This window comes from Cydia amplana, chromosome 12 (genome assembly GCF_948474715.1).
Source record: "Cydia amplana chromosome 12, ilCydAmpl1.1, whole genome shotgun sequence".
NCBI lineage: Eukaryota > Metazoa > Arthropoda > Insecta > Lepidoptera > Tortricidae > Cydia > Cydia amplana.
In genome coordinates this window covers 17,412,801-17,429,669 of record NC_086080.1, presented here as the reverse complement: position 1 = coordinate 17,429,669, position 16,869 = coordinate 17,412,801, and the positions used below count along the sequence as shown (strand labels likewise).

Below are 16,869 nucleotides of genomic sequence, written 5' to 3'. Positions count from 1 at the left end.
ACGCTTTAAAGTCGGACCGAGCTAATTCTGTATGGCATTTTCCGAGACAAAGTGTGGTAATGGAATCATAAAACATCAAATTTCTATTTATAACGACATTTCCACGGTTTGTCCATTCAAAGTCGATACATAGTTAGCTTAGATGTCCTTAGACAGAGGTAGAGTCCACTTGAAGAAATTAATCGTGTTTTCGGAACCTCGTAATATTCTCAGAAATATGTAATTAGTGGGATAGGGAGATAAATCAGACAGTGGGGTAGAGACAAATCTAGAAGAACTTAATTGTATTTTTGGAACCTCGTATAATTATATTCTCAGAATAAGATGTAATTAGTAGGATAATAACTATGCAAATACGTAAGTATACATTCCTTGAAGCCTTAGAAAAGAATAAATTAATAATTTCGTATATGTAGGTTAGAATTTTCGGACAAACTACGAATAGTAAGTCAATACAGTTTAAAGCTCAGCGAAATTGATTTGAATTGCTTTTGAATTTGGAATTGCTTTGAAAATAAAAGTTGGTTTCCGTTAAATAAGTACCTATGTGCTTAGCAACATACGACACAGGTGGGCAGGATGGACTAGATATGCAGAATCAGAATCGGAATAATTTATTTGTAAAACATATATATAGTTATAATAAAATTGTACTTACTATTACACAGTTAACATAATTTATAATTTATGAACCTCCAGGTCTTTTTTATTGTACCTTTTGTTGCAGTACATCTTTTGTATTGTATTTTTGATATGTTTATATGACTGTTTGGTTTTCTAAAAAAAAACCTCATGCCTTTGCCTCAGTGGACCTCATGAATTACGAATTTTCAGTTAACTTAACAGTGTCGTCGATGGTAAACAGTTATACAACTTATACACTACATAATACGATACCGTCGCGTCGGGGACCCCGCAGCCATGCCAGCTATAGCGCCAACTATGTCAACAAATCCACAGTCTGTGGCGTTCTAGAAATATTATAGCGACAATATTTAACAGCTTACTTTACCGATTAGCACATGTTTATCCATCGTGTGTCATTTAAAATATTTAAGGAAACCTTTTAAAATGTGGAAGAGAATTTTAATGTTGCTACTTCGCCTGACGTTTTTTTTTTTAAGTTACGCATTTTTAGCTTCGAAGTTCTTAAGTAAAAATGACAATCAACTTCTGTTCACTCCCACTGCTGGCCACATGTTTACTCTCGTTGTACAAAAAGCAGCACTCTTGACTGGTCATCGGTGGACCTTATGCCTTTTGTAATAAGGTTTACGCACTGTCAGTTAACAGTGTGGGCGATGGTAAGAGTGAGTGATACGTACATTATGTACATATTATGTCCTCGTAATATTTATATACTTCGTATTCATAATTCATAATTTATTTATTGCATCCATGGTTGTTACATTGGTGTTACATAGTGAAAGTGAGTTTCACATGGACCCTGGTAGGGCACAGCAATAGTCTTAAATCTAAATTATGCTAGGTATTCGACAGTATATTTATATAATAATTATAAAATTAGGTCTTTTAACACAATGGTTAAGAAATTATAATTTAACATTTTATAGCAATGAATGTCTAGGAAATATTATTGATAATTAGAATTAACATTGAAATTGTAGAATAAGTATATAATATTTATATAATATTATTTGCAGGCCACAAGTGTTTTGTACAATGCGAGACGTTGATTGGTTTCACAGTAGACCTAGACACCACTGAATTACTCGATTGCCAGACGTTCTGTAAAACAATATCTTATGTTATGTGCCTAAAATCTTAACAAAGGAGTTTGAGTTGTTAACCATGTGGGGTGTTGGAACTGTTGGAAGTCGCAGCGAAATTCAAAAAGGCATGGAAAGGGACCAATAAAGAAAACCATTTTCTTGTCACCGCAGAGGTTACAATAAAGGTTACCCCTGCCATTTTCGACCTTATATCCGTATAGTCGCGTAATATCCTTAATATAAACAGGCGATCTTTCCTGTCCGGTTTCTTTGGGAGAATTCAGTCTACATTTTACAGTTAAAGATAGGCTAAAACTATTAGGCGAGGTGAGGATAATATTCTAAAATTTTGCTGTTTTACTCAATTGTATTTAATGAATCACTGTGCGCGATATGTCCCGGAGAACCTAAGGTAGACCTCACCAGACTGAATTTAAATTGAGAGAACATTTTATCATTTTTTTTATCATTCGATTCGATTTCATTGCTACTCATTTTCTTCGTTGATATTATTACTTTTCCAGTGGCATCTACGTATATAGAGCTCGATTTCCATGGCTAACCTAATTTAAATAAAGAGCATCTTATATTATAGATAACCAGGTCAAACTAGATCGGGTTTGCTATGTGGCCCGATTTTTATTTTTTAGCAGTTTTGTTTCGTTACGTTTTGATAAAATTTGGTAATTTTGATGAGCTTCTCATTTTGGGCATTTAAAAAAAATGTAATTTTCCGTTATGACTCGCCGCCACCGCTCCTTGTTTACCTTTTGGCATCGCAGGGGCTGTTGGCGTAAGCGGCATCCTGGCAAGCTGTTCAGTACAAGCACATCACATCATCACAAAACACAACCTCCCAGAGTCGAAATCCCCTTAACTCCAATTAAAACTCTAAAGTACTCTTTAATTTAACTCCAGTTCCTTTAAAAATCTGAAGCTATACTTTAATCAAGTTTTCGCAAATTAATTTCCCTTATTCGTACATCTCTCAATTTTCCACCCGCTCTTTTCGACAGTCAGAAGCGAGCGCTCCTCGCGTCGTTCGGTAACCGACTGAGGGGTGGGCACCCCGCGTCCAACAACAAATTATGTAAGGGTTGTAGCTATTTTGGGAGCTACCGCGGTATTCGGAAAACAAGATCCGTTCTAGAGAAGAAAACGATATAGGTACTGTATCTAGATACCAACTATAGTTAGATTTCAACTAGATATCTTTTGCAACACAATTCGGGCAACCAATGTCACTTTTACGTTAAATTATCGTTTAAGATCGTTTCAAAATCGTTTAGAGATCTAAAAATACATAACGAGACGTTTTAGACATTGTGAAAATCGTTCAAGAGTATCTCCAGAATCGCGGAAATGTGAAATTTTACAGGCTAGATCTTAAAAATATCGTTGTCGTATCTTGGTGATGTCTAATAGATATCTAGTTCAAAATCTGAATCAGGCCCCTAAGCGCATTCGTAACGTTCTGTCGGCGAACAGTTAAGCGACGAAACAACTGTCGGCGGACGGTTACAGAATCAACCTGTCTTGCATATATTAATAGTGATCGCTATTTGTGTCAAGTTGAAGTTTTGGTGGTAATTAAACTTATGAGCACGCTCGAGGACATTGGTTTTCACTGATCATTAAAGGCTGTTTTCTTTGCAAACTGGTGGTGAATTTTTTTACATTATTAAGCACAGGGTAATACGAGTATGACTAAATTGAATTGAAAAACGGAAAAGTGACTAATGCTACGGCAAGATATTGAGAACCTATTACGTAAAATATTTTCGAAGATACTTTCTGTTTCAGCTGGAGAAAAATTATACGAAAAGAGTTACATTAGGACAATCAATTATTATGCGACGAGATACGACCCCGTTGAGATCGGATATCAGAGGGGCTACCGCGAAAACCGATTTTCTCAAATTGCGGGGATATAGAGAAAAATGCCCGCAATATGCGAAATGCGGTTTTCGCGTTAGCCCCTCTGTTGAGAAAAAAGCAACGTCGGCGTGCAGTTCCCATCCTATACAAGTTGCAGTTCGTCTGTACCGGACTATAGCCCGCTAGAACATATACTTCCAGAATTTTCGTTCGCGGAATTAATGACAACGCCGCATAGTTTTAAAAACATTGGCCATTGAAACATGACATGATGAAAATGTAATGAATGTCATCCATCTTTGCTAAAATCTGACGCTGACGCTAAAATCAGTTGGCTAGAAAAAAAATATTAAGGAAAAATCACATTTAATTGTGTTTTAGAAAAACTATACGTTTAGCGGCCTGAAATATTGCATATTACTTATGTAGAGCCACACCAGCCATAAAAATTACAATCTAATTTAACTCGATGGGGGCAAAATCTCTTAGCTTGTCCTGGCACGGCCTTTGCGAACTTCGCTGTTCGCCACGTGGTCGCTGTAGGCCCTGACAACGCGAACCGTGCAATTCAACGTACTGCGTATTAGATTTACCGCGGCATTTGTATAAATAGGTGATAGCAGGCGTGGCTCACTCCGCGATTTCGCCACGTCGTTACAACTTACAAGTACTCATACTCATACTCATACTCATTTATTCATAAAGCCAATTTACATGTCAAATAAAATTAGAATGATACAGTAACACTTAAACTTAAAATTATATATACAATCATAATCGAAAATTAAAACAAAGCTTATTTACATGTCGAATTAGTACAAGTACCGACAAGTACATGCGGACCACACCAATTTTGGTGTCTAGCCATATTAGTTGCCGCGCACCGCTACGGAGCGGACGCCTGCTCGTGATTGCGCCACCTAGCGGTCATATCTATCGTAAATAGACGCGTTTTGTTAGAGAGTAAATCTTCTGTAACTAGTACTATTATTTATTCTGTGGTAATAGTTACATGACAGACATAAATAGGTCCGTTGCGTAACAGAAGCCATCGCCATCGGGACTGACGCGAGGGTGTAATGATTCCGGTGATGACGCATAACTTGAAATAGCAGAAAATAGGGTTGCCGACATTATACCGTCGTTCATATTATACTTAACGCTTTTACTAGGCGGGTTCTCTGTTCGTAGGTGCTGTTTGCTACATACGGTTTTTCCCATGTTTTCGGCTACGCGCTGGCACTGAATGTGTTAAGAGAATAGTGGACCTGGACAACCACATGTCCGTGCCAACGTAGTCCCCATTGTCCGCCATTCCGCCATTTTGACCCTTTCGAAATAAAAAACGTAAAGGCAGAAGAAATCTATCTAACTACCGAACCTGGTCACAAAATTTCAAAAAAATCGTTTCCGAATTACGACCTGTAGAGGAGTACATCCGGTCATACGAAAACATCTTTCCCGAGTCAAAATGGAGACCTTCGCTAGCGCTTCGGTCAAATATAGGACATCCTTACACAAATTGATTAAGTCCCTAAGGAAGCTCAAGAAGGCTTGTGTTGTCGGTACTCAGACTCAGACTACGATAGGTATATAATATTGAGACAAGTTTTTGAAAAATAAGAAATCTTTAATCTAGCTTAAACAAAATAAGGAATATAAATAAGTTTTATGTCAAAAATAAATTTTGGTACAAGTTATTATGGCTGATTCTTTCAACAGGCAACTAATACTCATCGAGACAATTCTAACCCCACACACAATTAGGTTGCGTTGTTTTATCACAGAGTTTCCATGGCCACCTCCTGTGTCCATTATCAGATCAGCTCCATGTCATCATAATATTGCATTGTGATCCGATTTATGTACATAATACATATGTATGCAAAATTTCAGCTTAATCGGAAATGGGTCAAATTTAACTGGCAATATTTCATACATACATAAAGGTGTCCCAAAAAGGACGCAAGATTTCAATTTGCCGCCATTTTTGTATTTTAGTGCTGGCAACCCTAAAAAAAAACTATTTGACAGCTGAATGTTTAGGGTTTGTAAAAATGGCGGGTTATACGAAAGATCAACGCGTTTTTATTATTGAACAATATTTCAAAAGTAATGAAAGTTTGGCGGGTACGGTTCGAAAATTCCGTGCAAAATATGGTCGGTATATTGACTTGACTTCATCAACTGTGAGCAGAGTGGTTGGAAAATTTAGGGAGAGTGGATCAATTCATGATGTTCATCCCACTGGTCCCACAACCACTCATGCTTTAAAAGAGGAAATTCGACGCTGCATTGGAGAAATTCAGCCGCATCTATGCAAAATGGTCATAGAAAATTTTGACAAAAGAGTGCGTATGTGCCAGCAAAGCCTAGGAGGACATTTGCCTGACGTATTATTCCACAAATAACCCTATTTTATGTATTTCAAGATTTTACATACAAATATATTATAACGAGAAAAAAAAAGTGTTTTTCATCAATTTCAAATCTTGCGTCCTTTTTGGGACAACCTTTACATTCATACATACATACTATCAGGGCAAGTTAAATATAACCTTATAAATATGTAAACTCTAAGTAATGTTGGTAACGTTAATGTAAAAAAGGTATAGGTAGGTATAAAAAATTCAACAAGAATTTAATAAAGTCATAAAGTAAGTAGGAGCTTTAAGAGCCACACTCGTGGATCCCCCCTACGGTAACGAAGCCAGTGTTGCCGGATAGCGAAATAGAAAATGCGGAAACTGCGCTTTTAAAAAACACGAAATCGAATACAGAACCTCCCCTTCCGGCCGTTTTCACAACTGCGATTCGCAACCAGGTGTGAATAAAGAATGTTTATTTTTTGTTCACAACCAGTTGAGAACCAAGAGAACTTTTTCTTTTATCGGGACTTGGTTGCGAATAAAAACCTTTTAAACTTATGAAGTTGTAATGGGAGAAAAGCGTCTCTTAATTCGCAACGATTTATTCGTAACTAATTGCGACAGAAGAAAGAATCTATCATATAATCTTTATTAATCACATATTATAGAGACTGGTTAGATCATTTTCCCAAAATCATAATTTACCTGTAGCATAATTTCTATTCGCATTTTTTCCTATTCTTAATTTACACCAGACGCATTAATTCCTAACATGATTTTTCCATTCGCATTTTTTCTAGGTTAAATTTTTCTCATAATTAATACTTTCCAAGTCGTTTTATTCGCATTCTTTTTATTTCTTAGGCGATAATATTACCATACCGCACTGTTTCTTTTCAAAAAAACATTTAGTTTACAACTTATCTAGACTTACTTTACTCAACTTATCTAGGCTCCTATTTCTGGGCGGTTTGCCCTTCGGGCATCTGAAGCTACCTAACGAACCTAACCTACCTAAACTTTTTTGCCAAAGTGTAGTGGCCAATATCCGCTTGAAAAGTATGTTGCACTTCGACTAAACAGACTGTCAGCAAATAGATAACGAAGATTGCGAACAAAGAAGAGTAATTCCTTTGCCGCACCTGGTTGCGAGCTGCAGTTGTGAAAACGGTCTGAAGGATGCCTTGTTCGCAACCGAGTTCCGATAAAAGAAAAAGTTCTCTTGGTTCTCAACTGGTCGTGAACAAAAAATAAACATTCTTTATTCACACCTGGTTGCGAATCGCAGTTGTGAAAACGGCCGGAAGGGAACCTCCTGCTTCTATGAAATTGAAGTAGGTTAAAAACGGCTTATTTCGTCATCTTCTTAAGAGTCCCCGGCAAGCTCGGTTCTCCATACAAACGTAGTTACGCTCTCATTTTAACCCTTAAATCGATAACGTCCATTCCACTATATTTGATATGTCCAGTATATGTTAGTGTTTCATATAAATTCCATAGTAGCAAAATCGTTTTGACAGTTCGAAAAAAGAAACTGATTGACTAGTAGTCAAATACCCTATAGAATTGTGGCCGATTTCGTAAAATGAGAAAAACTGGGGAAAGGGCGTACAAGTGTACATGGCAACACCGCCTCGGAGGCTCGTCTTCCACGCCCAGCTGACGGATCGATGCGCCCAAGGCCACGGCCGGGCCGCTATCGATTTTGTATAAATAGCACCAGCTACCCCTTACCCCCTCTCCCTAACCCCCCAACCCCCCAACCCCCTAGGGTTGTCCGTTCCCGGAATCCCCCGTTAACTATGTGGGCTATGTGGCCAATTCAATACATTTTGATATCTAAATGATGTCAGGTTGTATTTCGCTCAGGCGGCCTAGCCAAGGTGACGATCGCTTGCGCTTCGCCATCGAATCGCTTTGTGTCTCTCTATCGCTCTTCCATATTAGTGTAACAGTGACAGTTGCGTTTCGTTCGCTACGTAGCGTTAGCGATTGGCGTGTTGTCTACGGGGCTTCCGGCGCGCGAGACGCACGGGCGAAGGATAGAAATCAGACGTCATTTTGATGTCGAACGAAACGTAAGTTCGAATTATCCTCCATTTGTTGTGGGCTTTCGTCGAATTGTAATCGCATTAGGCATTGTTGTCGTAATGTTTTGTTGGGTAAATGGACGGAGGTTTCGCATTAAGAATGTGAGAGATACCCGCTTCGCCGCAATTTAGATCTTATGCTACCTGAATCACTTTGCATACTATAAGAAGACCATCAACCATATCGCAATCAAAATATATAATAGTCTTGACGTAAAAATTAAGGATTCCAGTAATGTTAAGGAGTTCAGTACAAATCTTAGGACATACTTAATAAGTAGACCATTCTATAACTTGGACGAATACTTTGGTAAGATATTTGATTAACATAGACCTTGAAGCCTTGAACACACTCATTTACCTTAAATTTTAATTGTTTTAGACTGTTATTATTATTATTTGTAGAATTTTCTGATGTCTTGTATTAATCTGTATAACGTCATCAATTTTAATTTTAATTATGTGTTATTTATTATCCATATTTTTGACATGTTCTGTTTAAATTGGTCTGATACTGTGTATCCACTACTGCATGGACTCTTCCTTATTTGCAATAAAGATATTGAGTATTGAGTTGGGCGGAAATTATGTTTGAATTACGTTCTGTAAGCAAATGGTGGAAAATTCTGGGGAGTTGGTAACCACTTTTCCTATTACCTACCTACTAGTACTCAAAATACTTACGGTCAATGGAAGGGCCCCCTAGCCTTTATTAATTAGATTAATTAAAATTACAAAAAAATGCCATCATGGATACAATTTTTTAAATCAGAGTAAAAAACAAATTCTTTCTCAAAGGCCAATTCAAACTTGCATTGTGACATCAAAATGATATCTAATTTTGATGTCACATTTGTAAGTTTGAATTGGGACAAGGAGGGTCTAACATATTTTTAGGGTTCCGTAATCAATAAAGGAATATGTATTTTATTTTCAACATTGCCGGTTGAGCCATTAATGTTCCTCTTTTTATTTAAATGACGTAAATGCCGGGTTTTATATCGTATCAAGATAGAGAACCCTCCACGACCATTCCATCGATCGTCCATTATGCGTGGCCTGACACGCATTTAGCCGATTCTTGATTTTAACAAGCTTTTATTAGGTCGACCTATGTAACTAAAATCTAATGGAATCTTGCAAGTTAAATTTGATCCACTTCCCGGTTTCCGATTGAGCTGAAATTTTCCATACACATGTAAGTCGGGTGACAATGCAATATTATGGTACCATCGAGCTGATCTGATGATGGAGACAGGAGGTGGCCATAGGAACTCTGTGATGAAACAACGCAACCTAATTGTGTTAGGGGTTTTTAGAATTGTCTCGATGAGTATTAGTTGTCTGTCGTAAGAAAAGTACAGTCAGCGATAAAAGCTTGTACCAAAAATGAAAATTTTGACAAAAAGTTATTAAATAAATAATTTGATGGTTCTAAAATCTAAATCCAACTCCAAATAAAAATGTGCCGAGAGCGTCCTTACTTGATCCAGGAAAATTTGTTCAAGCGTTGGTAGATTATCAGCTTTCTTTGTAGGGATTACAAGCTTTACATCATTTACGGTGTTGCATGTGTCCAGCCATGGGCGGCGGTAATCGCTTACCATCAGGCGCAGGCGATTGAGCGCCGTACATGAGCGTTACCAAAATGCAGCTTGCGAATGGGCTATTGTAAAGAGGTCCGGACACCTGCTATAACAAATGCTAACACAATGTTATCGAGGCAGGCGGTGACTTGCCTCTTGACTAGATGGGCCCCTGAAACTGTCGTCATAAAGACGACCAGCAGGGGCAACCCCGGCGTGAGCGGCTCAGGGGTGTCGAGAGGTGCGCGCCGCTTTCTACCTAGTGGCTGTTAACAGCCACTGTGCCACCCGGGAGGCATGTTTCACTTCCACCTAAACATAAGGACCCTTATCTGATGGAAAACCACGTATCTCTTGCTAACGGCGCTTGGTAACAGTGAATAACTAGTCATTGAGCTAGTGTTAGGGACAGAACACAGTTACACCTACCAGGGCACCATACGACAGTAAACATAAGGACCCTTATATGATGGAAAACCACATATCCCTTGTTAACGGCGCTTGGTGACAGGGAACAATACCAGCCATTGAGCTATTGTTAGGGGTATAGAACACAGTTACACCTACCAGGGCACCATAGCCTGACGACAGTAAACAAGCAATTATCGCCGCTGTTGTGGCTCCGGTTGTTTGGTTACGAAGGTCAAGGCCGGGGGGAGGTGGGCGGGGCGAGCTGGAAATAGAGCCGGTATGTCAACACACGCCTACGCCCGGGCTCGGGGCGTGATCCCAAGGAATTGCGAATATTCAATATCAGATATCTTCCCGGTTGTTGTTAAGGCAATGTGAAACCAACGAGTTGGAAAAATACTAAAATCAAAATCTCTAGAAAGTAGAACCCGCTGTAGAAATTATAATTTGTAAACTAGTGGGTCTGTGAGCTTTAAGCTGGCCATACACACTAGGGTATGCCTGCGCAGTTGTGCCAACTGCACAGGTAAACCGTACTTCATTGAGTCATTAACACAGCGTAGCAGCGTACTCACAATGGTCTTAAGTACCATAGACTATACCGGTGCTTTAATTCCTTAATTCCTTTATGCCAATTTCCGCCGATAAAAAAAACTATCTAACTGGGTAGTTCTCGTATTTTGTGAGCAGGTGGGTACCTGCTCACAAAATACGAGAATAAAATTCAAATCGGTCCGGCCGTCTTAGAGAGAGAGAGATCAGGGAGGATACTATACTATACTTTTCTTTTTTTTAAATTACGTGGGTCATACTGAAAGTTTCTGGATTCTGATATATGAGAAAAAATATTTTTTCTAAGTGGCCATCCAGGAATTTTCAGTATGATCTAAGTATATTACGGCTAATACGGCTACCACGACTTTGACACTGGCTTATTCGCTAATGTCTGCGTAACTTATTATATATGTATAGGTATAGTCGGCCAAAAATGTGGTCTACCACCTAACCACCCTACTCAAAACTGGTAGACCACTTTCTTGGCCCACTGTACATCTCGCCCGCCCTAATATAGAAAGTGACGCACACGCTAGCGAAAGCGAATATATTAGTGCCAAGCTCGTGGTGAGGCTACTGATTCGTTTGATAATCTTTCCGTTATGGAAAGCGTATTCATGAAAACTGCCGATAATTAACCCCTGCCTTGCACACATGCACATCTTGTATATATGTGCGTTCGTATGCAAACAGATACGTTTATCTATTTGCACATGCAAGTGACTTTTAACCTGATATGTTCTAATCTTACGTAGTTCGTACCTAATAGGATACAATATACAATACGATACAAATTAAATATCGAATCTAATAATTTCACACGATACCTATCCTATATAATAACTATAATAAGTAAAAAAATATTGGTTATGTAATTTAAATAAACAATTTCATTCTATTACATTATTTGCAATAGGAAATCATAATCTACATTGAATAAAAACAGTATTAAAAACAAATTTACATTTAAGACACACAACACACAAGTTTACATCTACAGGTTTAAAAAACACATAATACTTATGTTAATATTTTGTGTTAAGTAGGTATTATATACTTATCAAACTTATTTATTAAATAAACATTACACAAACTAAGCTGCGAACTGTAATTATGATTGTTCTGAATTACCATTCCCTTCACTGAAGTTAACTACGCTGTAAACTACCTACGAATTAAAAATAACAATCAAGTTCATAATTACGTGGAAAATGTCCTGATACGGGGAAACATGAGTCAAGTGTACTTGTAGGTTGGTACATTTCCTCGCCTTTATAATTTTCCAATACTTGCACTAGAGACCATTAGATAATAGGACTGGGAACTGGGACCCGTTTCTCAAAAGCTAGTAACTTGTAATACAAGCGGATGTCACTTTTTGATAGCTTTTGTTAGAGAGGGACTTCCACTTGTATTGCAAGTTACAAGCTTTTGAGAAACGGGCCCCTGGTAGTCCTAGACTATTCGACGGATATTTATCTCTATGGTATACGATTATTTAAACTTCTAAACCTGAAACAGTGGCATGGCGGAAAAAGAGTTTGCATTCAATTAAATAGAGGCCCTTATTCATCAGGCTTCTCAGACATACTTTAGGGCCGCTTGCAGAAACTGAGACCGTTAAAAAATATATAAAGATAAATAAAAACATTTCCAAAAATCACTTTTCTGAAAACGGGTATATCAATCAGCTCTCGTACATTCACCTGCAACAATATGTTAGTCTTCGAAGGCCGCAAAAATATGGGACACGCTCTTGTGGCTCTACAAATAAGATCGTGTAAGATATTTTGGAGCCCTTCGTTATGTATCATATTATTGCAGGTGACTGTACGTTGTGCGAAACTATCTGAATAGCAGCAGGTACACGGGTAAATCAACTTTTTGACCGACAGTTTTTAGTGTCTCTTACGTTACTCAAAATGTCTCTGGAGTTACCAAAAAATCGGGCTTCTAATACACATAGTTTCTGTTTATTAAGCCTAACAGTTGGGGCCTTGAATGTTTTAACATAACCAGAAAAGCCATTATTTAAACGTGATAATTATCTTACAACGAAGTTTAAAAGTTGTGGACATGTTTGTGTCGGTCAAAAAGATAATTGGCCCACATACGCAGATTGACAGTCTATATTCCTTATTTGTCTACGTGCACTGAATGCAGGGTAGGGCTAGGTATCGCTAGGTCACTACGTGAACTAGGTCTCCCGGGCTCCGGGACCAGGCCGGGACAACTTCCTAACGCTTGACGAGCCCGGGCGAATAATGTTGAAAAACTGGTTTTGTAACTTGCTAAATCACTAAAAAGGTTGCGAAAATGCAAGGGAAAAGTTGCTAATACGCAACATTGGTTGCAAGATGGCCTCAAAAGCTGTTATAGTAGATTGTTAACCTGGGGATGAAAGGCACTCATTTCTGCCGAGGTAGTTTAGTACGAGGCTGAAATGATCTTTCACCCGAGTTAAAAACTCTACTTTTCATTTCGAATACGAGGAAAGTAAGATGCATGTGTTTTTTTTAAAACATGAGTAAGTAGAAATTTTTAAACTGCCTAAATAGTAAATCTTGAGTTGAGGGTGACTTCAATTAACAATTTAGGCAAAAGTATCGAAACTGTATAACAAATCCATTTAAACCCAAATTTCAATTGCTTATCGTAAAAAAAATATAGTCGTATTTGGAACGTAAGATGCTCTAGTGCAGCGGTCGGCAACCCGCGGCCCGCGGGCCGTATGTGGCCCGTGAACCTGTCACTTGCGGCGCGCGAGCCTCCCTGGCTATTTTGTATGTAATATTGACAAACGACAATGTCTGATAAAGTCATAAATATTAACAACGTGCGGCCCGCGTCAACTTCGTTAACTACTATGTGGCCCTTGGCTGCTAAAAGGTTGCCGACCGCTGCTCTAGTGCAGAAACGTATCATTTCCTGCACACTTTTTAGAACAACAATGACCCTCTTTCAAAGCATGAGAAATGAAAAAAATATTTACCTATGGGATATTTGTTCATTACGTGCTAAAATCTGAGGAAAATGAGATGCCAATTTGAAATTTTGCTTTATGCTGGTTCACCCAATCGCTGTTGGAATCAACATTAGTAACTTTATCATTGCATATGCAACCTTGTTATGTAGCGCATAAGGTTAATATTTCGAAACTTTAAGCTAGGATGAAGAGTAACGTGCTCCTACCACTGCATAAGTAACCCTGTTGTGTACAGCACAGAGTTTATATTTGAAAAGCGTGTGATCAGGGAATAGTCGGGATGTAACCTGTATTATTGACATCGTTAGTCTCCTCTTGTTCTGATAGAAATGAAGCTCAAGTTGAATTGAGATGTAAATTACGAATTTATGAGAAATTGTAATTTTAAAATGGGCCAAATTGAATTTTAAAACGAAATCCAGTAAAATTGACAGCAAATGAGCAATTTATCTCAAAAATGTGGATCATCATCTTCCTCGCGTTGTCTCGGCATTTCTGCCACGGCTCATGGGAGCCTGGGGTCCGCTTGGCAACTAATCCCAGTAATTGGCGTGGGCACTAGTTTTTATGAAAGCGACTGCCATCTGACCTTCCAACCCAGACGGTAAACTAGGCCCGTAATGGGATTAGTCCGGTTTCCTCACGATGTTTTCCTTCACCGAAAAGCGACTGGTAAATATCAAATGATATTTCGTATATAAGTTCCGAAAAACTCATTGGTACGAGCCGGGGTTCGAACCCGCGACCTCCGGATTGCAAGTCGCACGCTCTTACCGCTAGGCCACCAGTGCTCAATAATGTGGAAATTAAATTAATAAATGGAAATACATAATACAAAAATACGGGACCTGAAAGTTTTAATAATTTTACTTTTTTTAAACTTCCAAAAAGGAAAAAAGTAAGGGTACCATTCGATTCCTTACATTTTATCCAAAAAAACGATTGTATAGCAACTATATACATAAACGCAATATTTCACTGATAAAAACGCAAACGCAATTCGTTTTTCTTGTTTTGTCCATACTTCAAGATGGGCTTTCACTGCTCTCAGTGACCGTGACGTCACGTTCGATTATCGTTTTGTTAGGAGCGTTTCACGAGTGAAGTACTTTTGTATTACTTTAATGCAATGGGTTCCATTATAGACATTTGATCCTAAAAACAAACCTGATTGATTGATACCATTAATGAAAATTTGTCATCTAGCCTATTAAGCTTGTAAGTAAATTTGGTTTGGGTAGACAGATGGTCTTGAAACTGTAACAGCAACACACTGACCATTAGTGCACCTTATGTCTTTGGAATAAGGCTTACAAATTGTCAGTGAAGTGTAGACGATAGTAAAGCCTGTCATTTATGATTCATAAGGAAACAATTATTCCGCGTACATTTAATTGTTGTTTTCACACAAGGGTAGCTTTTTTTAACAAGTGGCAAAGAAGCAAGGCCCCAGTTTTTAAATACTTTTGGCTTTTCAGGAGCCAAAGTTACAGGTTTATAAAAGATCATTTATCAATTCTGGGACACCAGCTCTAATTAGTTTTTTTACTTACCTGTTTTTGGTATGGAGTGGCCCGGATTGTCAGCCATAATCCAAGTGGCCTCCCTGCAAATAAGATTAAAAATTATTATATTTTCATTTAAAACTGAAATTGTATGGTAAGCAGCAGAACTAGATAAAAATATTCAAAATTACCTGTTTGTAACTCTATGACCAAAAAATATAGTATGTTCAAAACATGGTATACAGCCAAAAACCATATACTCGGTTGTTACTGAGTTTTATCATCAAATATACACAGCGACAACCAATATGGGTACATAATAACAATAAATTAAAGTAAAAACCATAGTCTAAGAAAAAATATATATAATAATTCACTGCTGGGCACAGGCCTTCTTCTAATCTCATGCATGCGAGGGTTCAGGCTAAATTAATCATTATCTTGGTAACTTTTACATATTTTTGCATACTCGATAAATGAGTTCATGTGTCAAAACATATTTATTTTAATGAAGCCATAACTACATTTAATTATAAACTCCAATCAGGTTTCTACAAAATGCTGCTGCAATAAACACATTGTAAATCTTAAAGTATGGAATATATTTGGATGTTTATTCCATACATTAATTTATTTTTAACAGCAACATTTTTAAAGAATTAGATATGCGTAATGTGTAAGCACAAGATATTATGAAACAGGAAAACCTCCAGTGTTTATTAAAAACTATAAAAAATTCCAAAGCGTTGTTTATATATCTGTAAAGGTCAAAATGTCATCAATATTGTTGGTAAACACATTTTATCACAGCCACAGTGTGCAAACCTTTATCTTTACTAGTTGATATATTTAAATACACTGCTCATAAGTCAAAGAGTTCTACATGGCATTCGATTCAAATTGATCCACAATATATAACTAGATTCTTATTAGTTTGTGCTCGGTGGTGTGTGATAATGAATGTTGAATCAGATCAGGAGATGAACTGAACGGGCTGCAATATATCTAATAAAAGATAAACAAACGTCGTTCTTCACGCCTGTTTTGCTACTGCCTGTCTTGAAGCAGTATACATGGTCCTCAAAAAGATACATTTATAGATTTTAAAGATAAACCCTAAGTAAAAGACACGATAGACACACTGACCAGCTGGACTCCCGAAATCTGCTCCGGGAACGTATCAAGAACAAACACTATTCCAATCTTTCACACGGAACTCTGACCATTTTCTCAGCTAGGACACGATAGCACTTTTACATTTCAGTTTTACCACCTGAAAAACTACTCCTCCAAAACAAGCTGGAATGTTTTGACCAGAATTTTTGACGTAGTTAGTTCAGTTTTCCTTGTCAAAAAATTAGAATAAGTTGTTTTCGTTGACCTTTTATGCAGATTTACTTAAATTTTGATTGAATGGAAAAAATCATTCTTGTTTCTGATTGGAGCCGTGACGAAGACAACATACATTAAAACCAATAAGATCGTTGAATCGTTATGATGATTCAATAAGAATTTACGACATTTACGAGGAATTTACTGAGAGTTGCGCGAACGCGAACCGCGACCGCCAAGCTCGAATATTTTATAAGTTGTTAATTTTGTTTGTTACCATATTTCAATAAAATATGAATGTTTTTTCCCGTACAAAATTTTCTATTCAGATTTTCTTTTAAAAATTAAGACTAAGAAAATTAACGTTTATCCGAACGTACACTCAGTCTGCAAAGCCGTTCCGAAGCTATTGATTTTTAACGTA

At 37.6% G+C, this 16,869-nt stretch overlaps 1 protein-coding gene across 7 annotated transcripts in view; it reads right to left on the bottom strand.

Moving 5' to 3' along the window:
* Positions 1–16,383, bottom strand: part of LOC134653140 (histone deacetylase 4) — a 121,312-nt gene extending 104,929 nt beyond the window's left edge. For 5 of the 7 annotated variants that reach the window (XM_063508450.1, XM_063508459.1, XM_063508452.1 and 2 more), the window contains exons 1-2: positions 16,260–16,383; positions 15,162–15,214 (exon numbers count right to left, since the gene is read on the bottom strand). In XM_063508450.1, the coding sequence (XP_063364520.1) occupies positions 15,162–15,198 (37 nt within the window). In that variant the 5' untranslated portion in view covers positions 15,199–15,214; positions 16,260–16,383. Of the gene's footprint in view, positions 1–2,500; positions 2,605–15,161; positions 15,215–16,259 lie in introns of those variants that run through there. The other 2 variants (XM_063508451.1, XM_063508455.1) reach the window with 1 other exon arrangement.
* Positions 16,384–16,869: the final 486 nt, after the last annotated feature.